The sequence below is a fragment of the Bos mutus genome, chromosome 24 (assembly GCF_027580195.1).
Source record: "Bos mutus isolate GX-2022 chromosome 24, NWIPB_WYAK_1.1, whole genome shotgun sequence".
Lineage (NCBI taxonomy): Eukaryota > Metazoa > Chordata > Mammalia > Artiodactyla > Bovidae > Bos > Bos mutus.
The window spans coordinates 3,905,001-3,921,421 of record NC_091640.1 but is presented as its reverse complement, the minus strand read 5'-3'; the positions used below and the strand labels follow the sequence as shown (position 1 = coordinate 3,921,421).

The 16,421-nt window shown below is 39.2% G+C and overlaps 1 protein-coding gene across 1 annotated transcript in view; it reads left to right on the top strand.

Moving 5' to 3' along the window:
• The window catches only part of ZNF407 (zinc finger protein 407), a 386,963-nt gene that overhangs the window by 142,949 nt on the left and 227,593 nt on the right, over positions 1–16,421 (top strand). Inside the window, exon 4 of the mRNA XM_070362001.1 lies at positions 3,555–3,629. Within this exon, the coding sequence (XP_070218102.1) occupies positions 3,555–3,629 (75 nt within the window). The remainder of the gene's footprint in view (positions 1–3,554; positions 3,630–16,421) is intronic.

Here is a 16,421-nt window from a genome sequence, read left to right as displayed (position 1 = left end):
AGATTGTCAAGGCACTGCCCAGGTGGAGAGCCACAGAGTGTATATTTCTAGCATGACTCTTGCCCTTGAACTCAAGACCGGTAGAGTCTGCTTCCTGTTGGAGATCTGTCTGGATGTCCGTGGACTTTCTCGTTGAACAAGTCCCAAACTGATATTCTCCTTCCAACCAGCTCAGCTTCCCCAGACCCAAATCTCTGACGTTGTCTTTGACTCCTTGCTTGTAACTCCATGTCCAGTCCCCGTGGAGATTTGTTTGACTCTGGTTGTGAATGTGTGTCTGGGATTTGACCAGATCTCCTCTTTCGTGCCGGTCCTCGGTGCAGAGCACCGTCACCTTTGCCTGGGCTTTACTGCAGGAGCCAGTTGGTTCATCCCTCTCTTTCTCCCCGCTGCCATCCCCAGTCTGTTCAAAGCAGAACAGCTGGAGGCCTCTGTTGAAGTGTGTGTCCTGCGTGGGCCTCCGTTCAGACACTTTCCTTCTCACCTGAGTGCCAGCCCTGGCTGCGTGGCTCAGTGCCCTCACCAGTCCCCTCTGCCCTCCGTCCTTCAGGCTCGTGCCCCTGGCCTCTCTGGCCACCGTGTCCTCTGCGGCCTCTGCCCCTGCTTGGGGGAACACCAGCTCCGCGATGTTCACTACGCTCCCAAGTCTCCCAAAGGTAAAGTGCTGGTCCCTGCTGAGGTGTCAGCTCTTCCTTCTCTATTTTGTTTTTTAACCCACCCCTTTCACTCTTTAAGATGCTCTGTGTCATAGGTGGTGTTTTTGCCCTGTTTCCCTCATTGGGTTTTACAGTTTCCAAGGTAGGGACTTGTCTTTCTTTGATCACCTACTCACCCCGGTTGCCTAGACTGTGCCTGCCTGGAGCCGATCCGGTTTAGTACACGTATGAGTGTGTGCACGTGTGATGAGCAGGATTGATGCGGGAGCCAGGCAGGCTGAGTGCTGCTTCATTCTGATGAGAAGCCACAGATTTTAGAAGGAAAGCTCTGTGAAGACACGGCTTTAACTGTCTGATTTTGCCTTCTACATGGAGAACCTGCCAATTGCTGGTACCTAGGAAGGAGAATGAGTGGAGACAGAATGAAAATTGTAAAGTCATGTGGGTTCATTGGGAGGAAGGCATTTCAATCTTGTGGTTTTTCTGATTCAGGATTATTTTTGTTTTATTTCTGGTGGTGGTGGTTTTGTTCAGTTGCTAAGTTGTGTTCGACTCTACAACCCCATGGACTGCAGCACGCCAGGCCTCCCTGTCCCACACTATCTCCCGGAATTTGCCCAAGTTCATGTCCATTGAGTTGTTGATGCCATCCAACCATCTCAACTGTCTCACCCCATACCATTTCTGGTGGTATCTAGACTATAAAATTTCCAAGACAATTATTATGTTACAGTATTAATACTCTTATGGTGGCAGTGAAGTATAGGCTCCAATCAGTGCTCTCAAATTACTGGCAATATTATTATCCATGGAGGTAGGTAAGTTCAGTTGGTCCTGTTTGACTTAAACTGTTTTACTGAGGAAGACATTGAGACTTTTACACTGATAGTACTTTGGACCAAATTAAAAGGATTTGCTTAATGTCAGGTTGTGGATGAATGAATATTTTGCATTTGACTACAGTTGAGCTGTGTTTTTGTATTGTAAATTCTTCCCCATAGTAATAAAATATTACTAGGATATTTACTATTACAGACATTCAGCAGATAATGTCAGAATTTTATAAAAAGCTTTCGTTCTCTATGTAGTGTAGTTTATTCCCCTGTGCAGTGTAATATTTTTGTTTATTTCTTAAACCTGAAGCATTTTAATTAATAAAATTTTTTTCTTTTTAAAACTGCACTGTGGTTTCTAAGCTCAGATCTCTTAAATTATACTTGGCCATATAAATAAGCTGTGCATTGCAACTCTGGGTTCTTAACCTTTGCCCTTTGCTATTAGCTTTATGTTTTTTTAATTATAGGAAAATAGAGGACAGTAGGAAAGTCATGACTTAAATGGACTGCTGTTATTATGGTATTCTTTTTAAAGGAAATGAAAAATATTATTTATTTTGTTCAAATCAAGTGAAACAAATATAGAATGTCTTGTTACTGTTATTTTACTAAGCATTTAATATCACCACAATTTGATTCTTTATATGTAATAATGATTTTCCCATTTATGGATTGATGATGTGATAGGTTATTTATAGTTGTAAAGCATGTGTTCTTCATAGTTATTAATGTATATAAAAGAATGAATATTATTTTCAGTGTATACAAATGTGTTACTTGAATAATAAACTCACAGTCATTAAAAAAATACAAATATTACTTTAGCCTCAAAACTGAGGTTCCCTATATTTTATGAAAATAAGCAGAAGAGACCAGACATGAAAAGGAACATTTACATTTTTAAAAACTGTTTCAGTCTTGGCTTTTGACACCCATCTCTTCCATAAGGCCATAATACTTTATTTGGTCTTGTGTTGCCTGTCTGTGCAAACATGTCCAGATGAATTCAGTGTTTAATGTTAAGAATCTTATAACATGCCAATTTGATTTGTAGCCCTTCATATCATAGAATGCTAATTAAAATCATATTTTTGCATATGTCATGCCTTTCATGTACATATGCAAATAGATTCTGTTGCCTTTCAGCTATTAGTAATTAACTTTATGAAGGACAGCTGTAATACATAATTAACAAAAATGTTTGCAAGCCCTTTTACATTGAAAGTTACAACGGTAAATTTTTATTTTTTCGCTTATCAAGAGAGCTCTTTTAGTCTGATGCTTTGGAATGAGATCTAAGTTGTGTTAAACAATCACACGACATAATTAAATTGTGTTGTACTATATTCAGTAGAAGAATGGTGCTGTATTCAGTGGCTGCTGATTCCTGTCCATTTCATATTTATGTCAACAAAATTGAATTAAGTGATCTGATTTGTGTGTAAAGTAAGATAGCATGTCGGGTAATACTTTTTGTTTGTTTTAGTTATTGATATCTTCTGGGCACTTAAGTACATTTTTTTTGCATGTGTTGCAGACATGGTAAACATCTATATCATTTTAAAGAACCTCTCTTCAAATCATTACCATCTTCTTAAGGAAGCTTCTTGAAGGCTATTCATTTTCTCTTTTATAGTCCCTTAAATATTTAATAAAGTGACATTTTCTCAAACTCATTTCATGATTGAAGTGTGGGATCGACTCGGGGGCAGGGCGTGTGATACTGAGGTTGTTGGTTTATCTTTCTTACTAACTGACAAGTGAAGACAGTGACTGAAGAGCTAAAATCGTTGGTTTGGTCCTTGTTCATATACACAAGTGAGAAAATGACCCAGTGAATTGCAATGCAGTTATTTCCTTTGGTTTTCTGGTATTGCAGTATATCCGTCTGTATGCAACTTTCTGCTTAGAATGCAGTGACATTGTAACGTGCATTTTTGTGTTACAACTATATGTATTTATAAATATATATATCCATGTCAATTTTTTAAAATTTTGCATATATTTCTCGTTGAGACTTATGTTTTAGTTCTATAATAACTTTTTGTCTTTTTTTTTTCAGGGTTGCCTTTGTTATGAAGAAACACTTAAATACACATCTACTAGGCAAACATGGAGTTGGCACACCAAAAGAAAGGTAATTTTCATCCATTTAAAATACTTTGATTACGATAAGTATATTTTCATTTTAGATTTTTGTTTGCTGAGGTGACTCCTACAGTTTTATCCAGGCAGTTCGTCATGTTTTACACGAGTGGTACTCTCATGTTGAATATCATATATTATGCCATTCTCCCATAAGAACTTCATGTAGCATTTTAATTTTAGAAAATTTGATCTAAACATATTGGGAAAGATTTGAAGGATTTGATTTTTTTTATCAATTTGTGGAATGACCTTGAAACAGAAGAGCTAAATTAAAGGGAGTCAACCTCTGCAAATGCATTAGAATGAACTAAAATAAATATGTAAAACCAAACTATTTGCCTTTGAACTTTGTGTATTTTTGAGGTTTTAAAATGACATTTCTGAATTCTCACTGTAGAATTAAACATTGCTGATTTGAAAAAGAAATACATCTTGTGTCATCCCCCAAATAATACTACGGTTGCCATGTCATGAAAAATAACACTACAATTACGATGTCATCAACTGCCAGGTTTCCTTTCTTCTTGCTGCTGTATCATAATTAGCTGCATCACACAGACTTAATTATATTAGGTGAGCTGAGATATAGCAGTGTCAGCTCCCAGGTGAGCCTGGCTACTTCGGAAACTTTAAATCTAAAAGGTGCAGCTCCTTCAACACTAGTGTGAGCATCCTCGCCTGTAAAGACCTGGTAGGTTTCCGACTTGCTCCAGATGCTCAAAGACAGCATGTGAAATTCTGCAGACACTCCTTTAAACTTTTGTTTTCAATACGGTTGTAAAATGCCAGTCATGATGCAGTTTGTTCTGTCACACTGTAGCCTATGGCTTCTTCCGCCATATTTGTAAATATTTAATAAATTAAGAAAAATTGAAATACTCATCAATATTTTCTATATTCACAAGAAATTTAACTGGACTTTTCTATTGGTGGCATATTGTTTTCTTAAGCATTTTTGTTTGGACATGTCTACTATGTCAGAATATTGGAATGTTATGTATGCCTGCTTTCTGCCTTTAGGTTTCTCATACTTTTCTTTGTCACATTATATTTAATTTGAGACAATATTTATGTGTTAGGGAGATCCTGGACGCATTATTCTTGAAATTTGAAAGTTTTTTATTATTTAAATTGTAATTTTGGACTTGTCAAAGTTATGTTTTATCAGCACTTAAGAAACAAAACATCTGTAGTTATTGTGCTCTTGTTGCTTTTACTTGCATTATCTTGTTAATCATATTACCATATTGTGGTGGTTTAGTTGCTCAGGCATGTCCAACTCTTTGTGACCCCATGGACTGTATCCTGCCAGGCTCCTCTGTCCGTGGGATTTTCCAGACAAGAATACTGGAGTGGGTTGCCATTTCCTTCTCCAGGGGAACTTCCTGACCCAGGGCTCGAACTGGGGTCCCCTGAATTGCAGGCAGATTGTTTACTGACTGAGCCACTTCAGAAGCCTATATTACTATATTAGTGGTGCATTATTTTTCTAATATTACAGAATTAAAGACAGATTGAGAAATATACAATATCTTATAAATAGTTAAGTGTTAGAGTTGTTATTTTTCTGATTCCAATTCTAGTGCTCTTCCTCATGGTGATTATTATATTTCACATTGAAAATCTTTGCATACAGGTACTTAGGGTGTTTTATTCACAAAACAAATTTGAATGAAAACATTCAATCTAGATTGCATGATAAAAATAAAGTATTTCCCTGTTGTGTAACTAGTATATATTTTGAACTCAAGGATATCATTTTGGTTTTTATTTAGGAATTTAAAAAATTTGAATATATTTGTTCATATTGTTCAAATATATTCCTCATATTAATGAAGAATATAATATCCTTCATATTAATGAAGGATCCATCACCTTGTACATATATTCATCCTGCAGGCACCTTAAGGATAGTAGATGTCTTCTGAATGTGATCCTAGGTGTTTGAAAATTCCAGCTGTGCTCTTTGGTTTTTCCATTCGCTTTTTCCTCTGCATTCCAGGATAGCTCTCTGTTACTTCCCTTCATTTCAGTCCCTGATACAAAAAGAAAGGCTAAATAGAGGCAAAAGAAGGATTGTATGTCTTTCTCCCCTTTGAGGTATGATTAGCTTTTTCTCTAACATTTACATGATTTTTTGTCCTAAAATCAGGAGATGAATCTCAAATGGGAAGGCATTCCTCATCTTCTATATCATTCCCTCCTAAGTAGTGTGACTGCAGAGTTCCTCTGAGCTTAACATTAGATTGAATTGTTTTTACTGCTAAAATTCCTGTGTTTGAGCAGGCCTCTTATTTATAGTATCTGCTTATCAATAGGGCAGTCCCTCTTCTTGCATAGAGAGGCTGAGTTGGAATGCCAGGGCCTCAGCCACAGCATTGGAGAAGGCAATGGCCACCCACTCCAGTACTCTTGCCTGGAAAATCCCATGGACGGAGGAGCCTGGTAGGCTGCAGTCCACGGGGTCACAAAGAGTCGGACAGGACTGAGCAACTTCACTTTCACTTTTCCCTTTCATGCATTGGAGAAGGAAATGGCAACCCACTCCAGTGTTCTTGCCTGGAGAATCCCAGGGATGGCTGAGCCTGGTGGGCTGCTGTCTATGGGGTCACACAGAGTCGGACACGACTGATGCGACTTAGCAGCAGTAGCAGCAGCCACAGCATAATTTACCAATATTTGTCCATAGCTGGAGAAGAGTAAGATGTAAGGAGCAGAATCTAGCCTGATGAATACCAAATGCTCCTTCCTTCCAGTGCACCTTCCTTACCTCCTTGGAGATGGAATTGATGCCTTTTAATAGTCTTAGGAAACAAAGAAACTCTTTATCAGCATGTTCAACCATCTCTTTGGGCAGAAGTGTTCTCTCAATTAAGTTAAACATTTTTTCTTACCTATTTAAAACATTAATGCCTTGCTATAGTTTTGCAAGCTTGCTATATTTTAATTTCTCTAGGACAATGTAATCAGTTTATTCTTTTTATGTTTTGAATTTGATTCTCCCCTCTTATGTGTTGCATATTATGGCAAATAGTAATAGAAGTTAGCTAAATAGGCTGTGACAATTAAATTAATAATGCATTTTGTTTGCAAGTATTTAGGCCTTGTGCTTTGACTGATATATGCAAAAATGATAATTTATTACAAATAAATTCATATTCTTGCACTATAGTTTGATGAACTAATAAATTTTGTCAGTGTGACTGTCATTAGCCACAGAAAAATAAATAATTTCAAATACATATTTTTTGACTCCAGGAAACACCTGAGGTGATTGCTTGTATAAGAGCAACTTTTGTATTCCTAAATTTGCATGAACTTATTTTAAGGTAGTATATTACTGTATTTTAGAAGTCTTGTACACTTAAATATAAACAGCTAAATACAGCCACATTCAGTTCACATTCCAAAATAATAAGCTGATTAATTTGCGAGTTCATTCTAAAGTATTCCCTATTTTAAATAAGTAATTCTCTTTATAATATAGTAAGCCAGAGTAGCTTTATGACTCTTTGAATTCGCTAACAGTAATCTAGAAAACGAGCTTATCCACAATTATCACAATTGAAACAGCCATAATAAGTATGTCTTATGTGAAAGCCAGGTGCATATTACAATAGAAAGAGATAGCATTTGTAGTTCAGCACTTGGAAATCAGCTGGGCTTTGAATGACTGTGGAGATAGGAGGAGAGGAAACAATGCACTCAGAATTTCTGAGCTGTTGAGTGGCTTTTGTGGTGTCTGGGACCATGTCAGAAAACGTCTGCACTGGCAAGTGTCTCAGGAAGGCTCATGTGCTCCCGAAACCAGCTTTTCCAGTAAAGGATTTTAAACTGGACATGGACATCAGAGACTCTAGGAGCTATATAATGTTCTTGTTTTTTCAAGTTACTAATGACTATCTAGATTGAAACCTCAATATTTTTTCAATGAAGCAATTTTTGGAGGAGTCTATGCATATTCTAAGTCCCAGATTGTGCCTAATTTTCAGCCCAGCTGTGGGGTACGTTGAGGCCCCCAGGGCGGGCCCAGGGCTCACCAGTGTTTTTGTTCAGATGAATGGGTTTCCTTCCTTTAGATGGCTGAGACATAAAATTTTTCCAGACTTCTCTCCATCAGACGTTTGGAACTTGTGGTTAGGCATCTTTCTTTTAACAGTATCTTTGAGTTTATTGATACAATCTTTTCCCCCTTTTAAATGGACCAGATATTATCTAGTCTGAGTGTGGGATAGGCATACGGCAGCCCTGAAATTGGCTCTAATTTGCTATGAGCCATTGCTACAGGGTCCTTTGGAGTCTGTCTTGTCTCCTTTATGGAGAACTTTTGTATTTATATGTTAAAATTGTATGGAAGCATCATCATTATTTTGTGTCTTTCAGTTTAGAGGGGCTCACCCTTTTTCTTGAAGCATGAAAATATCATCCAAAACTCAGACATTCCTGGAAAAAGTGTATGTACGTGTACATGCACAGTTTTTATTGAAACTTTGCCAGTGATAGATATTATGGGTTGACTAGGTTACTTTTAAATGAGAGAACACCACCTTTTCTAAAAACTCTGAATTGGATGTATTTAGGTAGACTCAAATTTTTCCTATTAGAAAAGATTCTGTTCATAATGTGAGATGAATTCCTGTTGTTGTCCTGTTATTATCCATTTTAAATAAATAACTTGCCTTTTGGTGAAATTGGTATTGCTGTGTTTTCTTTTCTTAAAGGATCAGCTGTTTTCCTTGCTGTTTATTCCATGTGAATTTCTGTACGGTACCTTCTGTTTCTATCTTACCACTGAAACAGGCAGTTGGTTCCCAGGGAAGCGCGCTGAGATGTTCCGTCCTGTGTTGAGTGTGCGTCTTCTCTTCTCTGAGCCGTGTCCTTTGCAGCACGTGTTGGTCACGTGCCTGTCGCACAGGCCTGCTCTCCAGTCACTGTTGTTGATTGGTCTCCCCTCTCAGTTCTTCTTTTAATCAGTGGTTAGTGATTTTTTTTTTTTAATGAGGCCCAATTTTGGAAAAATTAAGTGTCTATGGGCTCCTCTCTGCTTTAAAAAATATTTATACAAGAAATAATTCTGTTGAGCCAAAATGGAGGAAAAACATTTCAGTTCATTCTATCTTGGATTGCTTGTTTTAACGAGTGGGAGGTTGTTCTATTTGAGTGACTTACTATTGCTTCTGCGTGAGCCGAGGACACCCTTTCTTCTGCCTTCTCCCATTTCTCCTCCTTGTCATCTGTAGATGGCGTCTAGTGTATAAATAATATCCTGTGATCATTTAATACCATTTTATTTAAGGAAGTTGGATGGAATAGACAGATAACCCTGCTAAATAATTACGCCCATGTGGGAAGATAGATAGAAGTCACATCATTTACTCAGGGTTGTTATTTTTAGAAAACTTTCTTCTGTGTTTTACTGACTTAATCTGACCATTTATAAAGGTTCATAAGGAAGAGTATATATTTTCCACCAAAGTTATCTTGTTAGTACTTGGTAGTATTTCTAAATTAAATGGGCAATTTAGATATTCTGTGGTTGCCTTATGACAAATGTTTTCTTACTGAAATGGGTATATTCTAGTTCCTACTTCATAAATTTTAGAGGTGAACATTAGCAAAAGTAAGGTGAGAATATTGGGGTTTCAGCTTGTCATCTGTGTGTGGAAGTTTCCAGCTTACTTTCTAGGGAGGGGTGTTTGGGCCAAGTCACAGATGGTTCTCCTGACTCACCTGTGAGGGGACAGAAAACCCCCTTCCTAGCTCGTAACTCCCTTGGGCCCCTCAGTTTCAATGAAGCGGTGTGAGCCCTACTCCTGCTTCAGCTGCTCAACCCAGGGCTGTGTGGAGTATCTCGATGCTGTGTGTTTGTCTGATAGATTAGTTTGCTGTTCTGAGTAAATGTTCCTTCCACTCATTTCTCGTGGCTGGACTGTGAGTGGTGTCCTTCCATCAGGACAGCCGCTCACCTTCCTCCCCCTATGTGTGCTTTCAGCCTCCAGTAACATTTTGACTGATCTTGTAGTTAGTTTTTACGATAAGGACAAATCTCAGAATGCTTTGAGAAGTCATGTCTTTTTTGTAAAGATCTTGCTCAACGTGCTGCTCCTGGACATAGATCGTATCTTCCTAGTGAGATGGTTGGGGGCAGTTTCTTTCCAGTCTCTCTTTCAGGAAAAGGTGTGCCTTTCTGACCTTAAGTACTAGCAAATCATGTGTATGATTGAGTTTTCCTCCTTATGTTTACTTCTGGAAAGCTCAGTGCCAAAATTGTAACTCATCTCCAGAAAGTAGGGTGGACTTCATGGAATGCATTTTATTTACTACTGTTATTTCTAGTTTCATCTTTTTTTCTCTTATGGGAAATTCCCATTTTATGTGAGTGGTATATTTTAACAACTTCATATAAATCAAAGCTCACATAATTCAAGGGAAGTTTTGCAACAGGGATATTTGTGAGGTAGGGTCAATATTTGTCTGGGAGGACGTGGTCTCCAGCCCTGTGCTCTGGGGGCATTGTGTCCAGCGGGGCATAGCCCTGTGATGAGACTTTTTAAAAACTATCCTTGCGAATATAGTGCACTTTAAATGGTGCTTTTTACTCTTCAAGATTGTCTTTTATTGTGAGGAATGCTTGCTCCTAGAGTGTGCTGAGCAGACATGGCATTTCCTCCCCTGCCAAAGAAGGGAGGGTTGCTTCACTTTTATACCAGGGTCCTTGCTCTCTACTCTGTCAGAAGTAACTGCTGCTCATAGTGTGTCACAGCTGTGCTGATAAAATACCGTGTCTGCTACTCCGGGGGAAACCCTGCTGTTAGTAGGGGAGAAGGCCGAGGTGTTAGAGCATATGTGTGCTGCAGAGATATAGGACTGTTTTCTACTCTTTCTAAGATTCATTCTTTAATTTTAAGCTAACATTTGATTTCTCTCTGTGTGTTTTATTCTTGAGCATTGAAATAGACACGAGTATTATATGAGTCTTGTTCTTCAGAAGATATTGTAGGTTATGCAATTATCCATAGTATGTAGAAAGAAAGGCTACACAATGATACAAAAGAAAGGTTTAGAAGAGGGAACAATTAATCCTGTCTCAGAGGTGTTCTGGGGGTTGCTCATGAAGACATCTAGTTTACTTATTAATTGATTCTCCCAGTCGACACTGACTACATCTGCTGCTGTTGTGTTCCAAAGTTGAGCTGGCCTGTCGTGTTTGCAGATAATGCACCCTCTGGTCTCATGCCCCTCCGATTTGGGGTTGACGGACGGAGGCGAAGGATGCAGGAACGACACACCTGTAAAGGGAAGGGGGAGTTTATCAGGCTGGAGGCGCTGGTGAAAACACAGCAGAAGTGCTGTTCCTGAGGGTGTCTGGGCTGGCTGTTGCTTTCAGACAGGCCTTTCTGAAGGGGCGCCTTTTAAGGGAGGCCCCTAGTGAGGTGTGTGCGAGCTTGGCTGCTCTTGCTCTAGTGCGTCCCGGGGCTGGGGGAAGGGAGTGGGCAGAAAATGAGCAGGTAAGATGCCCGCTTAGCGCTGTTTAGGAGGGGAGCACAAGTGGGAGTATTCCTTCAGGGTGACGTTGGAAGGGGCAGTGAGAGATGGAAAGGCCAGTGGGAGAGAACCAAGAACGCCGCGCCAGCGTCGCGTCTCACTCCACACAAGGGAAGCCAGCAAGCCTTTGGCGTGAGTTCAGACCACAGGGAGGATTCTCGGGTCACGTCGCAGAGATGCTTCTGGACCCTTGCCTGCTTCCCCTGCTCCAGCCACTCCCCTCAGTGCCAGGCGCCTCTCCCCATCCATACTTCGGAGCTTGCCTGCAAATAAGCCCTGTGGTCACTGGTTTTACAGGCAGACCTTGTTTCCCAGTGCTTCGCAAATATTGCATTTCTTACAAAGTAAAGGACTGTGGCAACCCTGTGGCGAGCAAGTCTGTCAGCTCCATTTTTTCCAGTAACATTTGCTCACTTCTGGTTTCTTTGTCAACATCTGGTAATTCTCACAAGATTTTAAACTTTTATTATTACTTTATTTTATGTTGACCTTGGATTAGTGATCTTTGATGCTGTTACCATGACCTGAAGGCTTAGACTGATGGTTAGTTTTTAGCAGTCAGTTTTTAGCAGTCAGATATTTTCTAGACATAATGATATTACATACTTAACACAGTATAATGTAGTGTAAGCATAACTTTTATATGCACTGGGAAACTGAAAAATTCCTGTGACTCCCTTTCTTGCTTTATTGGGGTGGTCAAGAACGAAACCCGTGGTATTTCCGAGGGGGCCTGCATTTTGTTAGACATGGTCTGTTCCCAACTCTGCAACCTACTTCCGCCTTCCTCTATGCTTTTGTTCTTCCTGCCCTCATCACACTGCTGCCATGTTTCTTTTATCCTGATTGTCAATCTAAGTCACTATTTTATTTCAAGCTTCAGTATGAGGCACCTGCCTTCTGTGAGTTTCTTCCTTGTTTATTCCATCTCTAAACTGTCTTTATTTTTTCATCCTATTCCTGTGGAACTTTGATGAATAAAGAATATATACATACGCAGTGACTCAATGGTAAAGAGCCACCTTTGTATGTGTGTGGGTTCAATCCCTGGATCAGGAAGGATCCCCTGGAGAGGAAATGGCAACCTACTCCAGTATTCTTGCCTGGGAAATCCCATGGACAGAGGGGTCTGGTGGGCTACAGTCCATGGGGTAACAGAAGATTTGGACAAGACTTAGTGATTAAACAACAGCATATATATATATATATAATCATATATGTATATAAGAATATATATATATAAACTCCATCTCCCAAAGCAGAAACCAAAAAAACTATAATGATACTGTGTATAATTATGTAATCTAGTACTAGTTCATTGAGTTACTACACCATAAATGTATGATTTAGTAATGATAATCTTTATTAAATGAGGAATGCCTCCTTTTTCATTCCTATATACAAATAAGTTCAAATTGAATTCTGTGGAGAAGGTGAACTATACCTTTTCTAGTATGAATGTTCTAATTGTCTTTTCGTATGTTAGTACATTGTTGTTTAATATGACAAGTTAATTTTTAAGGATTTTTGTGGGCTACCATTTAGTTTAGTAGTTCAGTCAGATCTTGGGTATAAGAATACCTGCTCTTTTAACTCTCTTTGAAGTCAGTGAGTAAGTGATCCCCACTATGATCAATCAAATATGCTAAATGTTCAGAAGGTAGGTGTTTTCCCTTGGCAGGCATCTAGAATATTTTTGGCCATTCTCTTCTTTTATTTCACTTAAATTGCTTTTAGAACACTGGGGCTTATACATCTGGACTCTGACTAAAATATGCCCTAAGCTCTTATCTTTAATTCCCAGTCAGCACCAGAATTAAAGAGAACAAAGGCCTATATGTTCACTGCAGCCTTCAATTATGCTTAATTACCAACTTTCATACAGTTTCATTATACAGTACTGACTTCTTGTGAGACTTTCTTTATATTCATGATGTCTTGGTAGTTGCTTATAAAAGTCCAGGTTTAAAATTTTTCTGAGGAATTTTCAGGAAACTTACAAGCTTTCTAAAGTAATTTTGGTGAAGTTGGATCAAAGCAATTTGGTGATCCATTTTAACAGATGAAAAACAAGAAGTTTACATTTCGTTATGCCACAGAGCGCTGATGGGAGAAATCGAGGGTTTTTTCTCCAAGATATCTCCCCTCAGCCCTGGGCTGCTCGAGGATCCCACTGTGAGCTTCAGACCAAGGAGTGCCCCACCAGCCCTGTGCTGCCCTCTCCCTCGTGCTTGGAGGAAACAGGCGGGCAGCCACGCTCCTCATGAGGCAGGTCGGCCTCCTGGTGATGCCAGCGGTCTGCAGAACGACTGCCTTCTGTTTCAGCAGGCCCTTCATTCCCTTCAGAACCATCATGATGCCCACTGATACGTTCTAAGATACAAGGTTGAAGCATGTGAAATCAACACATGGTTGTTGGTTGTTGGTTAAAAACCATCAAATACTGGCAGTTTCCTATGAGGCAAACCTAATTCTATTTAGAACTGTTTCTGAAATGTGATGTTAGTATCAAAATCTGCTTTTCAGGGAAGTAATAATTTCCATTGAGTTTTAATGTAATCCTGTTCTTGCTTTTTTTCGGGACAGTGAGTAATTCCCTTATGTAGTGTGTGGGTATAGAAATTGGGTCAGGATACTAGGAAACGCATCTGATCATACTTTGTTCACTGTTTCCACTGTGTGTCCACTGAAAGCCATGTTGGCATGCCTTCTAGGCCTGGGCCAGCTGTATTTTCAAAGCCCAGGTTTTGTCACATTGTGAAATTCCTGCCTTGGATCTGCATTCTATGTAATCTCTTCTTACTCTGAAGAAGACTGATGTACAATTTAGCACATTCTGCTTTGTTTCTCTTTATTCTTTTAAAAACACCGGGTTTATACCCTGGGTCCACACAGGTCATTTCTTGAGGGTTATGGTTTCCAACTGTCCTTCTTGTCTCAGGCTGTCAGAAGGTGATTGATCTTCAGTGAATATTGATAGATTTAAAATATTAAAATTCTCATTGAAATTTTCCTTAAGTTGGACTTTTTCCTAACTGGTGTAACGTACGATTTATAGTCACATTTTAATGAAAGTATTGCAAAATAGTGTATGTAACTGTCTGTGGTCCTGCCTGTTAATTGCGTCACCCTCAAATGCATTCTTCCTGAGTCACTGTGGATTTATTGTCTTCTCATTTGGGAGGCCCAGGACACATGTTCTCATTCCTCAGGGTTATGGTGACATGGACATAGATTTATACTTATACAAGTACCAAAAAAAGTCATACTATATATAAACACAGCATTTTTTTAACATAATAAGTACTTATTGTTAGATAAAAACATATTAAAGAAATTTTTAGTTGTTGAGGTTTAAACCTATATCTCTGTCTCTTTTTTCATGCTAATCTGGTGCAGAAAGGGATTATGGGAAATAGTAGATTCAGTGGAATATATATGAAGTTTTTTTTAAAATTATACACAGATTTTCTTTGAAGCTAATTAAAACAATAATTTCCCCTTTCATTCTCATAGTGCACTATAATATTGAGAATGTTTTTTTCTCATTTCACATTTGCAATTAAATAATAATGGATATGCCATATGTTTTTGGCAACTAGGAAGTGGCAGTCTTACGGCTGGATATCTGGTATTTAAAATTTTATGCTTTTCTTTTTCTAAAAAAATATTGTTGATATGGTAATCAGATTTTGAAGATTAGGAAAATTTCTAACAAGAATTAACCCAGTGCTTATTATTTATTAGTACTCATAGTAGTAGCAATATATGAACATATTCAAAGTTTCAGGGAATTTTTGGTTTCTCTCTTTCTGTTAAACAGAAACCAAAAACTTTACATGGAACACTACTGTGTAAAATCAGTAAAAACCAGATGCTCTGTCTGAAGCTGCCAAGGGGTCCAAAGACTCCATCAGTGGCGGGGCGCCTTCTCTGTGCCTCACAGAAGCCTTAGGCTCCTCATCAAACTAAAGAGAGCCTCTACACACAGCGCTCCTTTACTTGTGCACTAAGCCATTGACGTTTGCAGTTTTCACGTTTACCGTATCGTTGATCCCTAAGTGACGAGACGCTGGTGTGCTCGGGTGCTCCGAGTCCGAGCTCTTAATTTAGCTGGAAGTTGGGCCCGCCTTCAGGCCGCAGTGTGCTCGGCTTGTCATGGTTGTCTCGCGCCTCTGGAGAAGTCATAAAGACCAAACCAGGTTAATCAAACAGATCAACGTCTGGATCTGATGGAAATAAAAGAAAGAATGATAAAAATGTCAAGAGCGTAGTCACTCTGAGCTAGAGATACACGGTAGGACTGAATTAAAAGCTGAAATGTCATGTTCTAGTTCTGATGTTCAGTGGAAAATTCACAGATGTTCATTCTCTTATTGAGTGAGTAAATTTTAAAAATGGAGCCACAAATGGACCAATGATGAGCAGAATTTATTTGGCCCAGTTTTGTGCCCTGAGGTCTGTGTAGTGAGACCCTGGTTTGCCACATTTAAACGACCCACATCATGCTTGATGGGCAACAGAGAGAGTTGGCTTTAGAACCCTCTCTTTGGTTCTCTAGCCAGTACCTGAAGCATCCATTCAGTGAAGGAGGAAAACTTGATAAGAGTCTTGAAGAGATGGCTCTCTGATTGGTAATGTTATGAATGGAAAACATCAACAAAATTGTCAATTCTTAGAACATCACTAGTCTTTAAAAATTCATCTGATGGGGAGGGAGGAGGGAGGAGGGTTCAGGATGGGGAACACAGGTATACCTGTGGCAGATTCATTTCGATATTTGGCAAAACTAATACAATATTGTAAAGTTTAAAAATAAAATAAAGTTAAAAATTCATCTGAAATTACAGTGGGGAATCATTAATTCATGTGGCTATCAACTCACTTTTTATTATGAGAAAAGTTTGACTTGGAGATTTTAGTGGTACTTTTCCTTGCGTAAGTTCAGGCTGGCAGTGGAGGGGCGCTCTGCTGACCCCTGCCTGGGACCAGTGCTTGCTTCTGAGTGAAGCCGTTCTTAGAGAAGGTTGGGAACCAACAGCTGTTCCTCTGATGGAGCCGCCATCACAAGAGGCACGTCTCTGGAAGGACCACTCCTACATGCTAGGAGTTGTGGTCAGCCCCCGGCAGTGTCTGAGAAAAAAGTTGGGCTGAGCTCTGTCCTAGGAAATGGAGGCCTTTCATCCCAAGATGAAACCTGCTACTTTCAGTCAGAAATAGCTGCTTCTTAGATGCC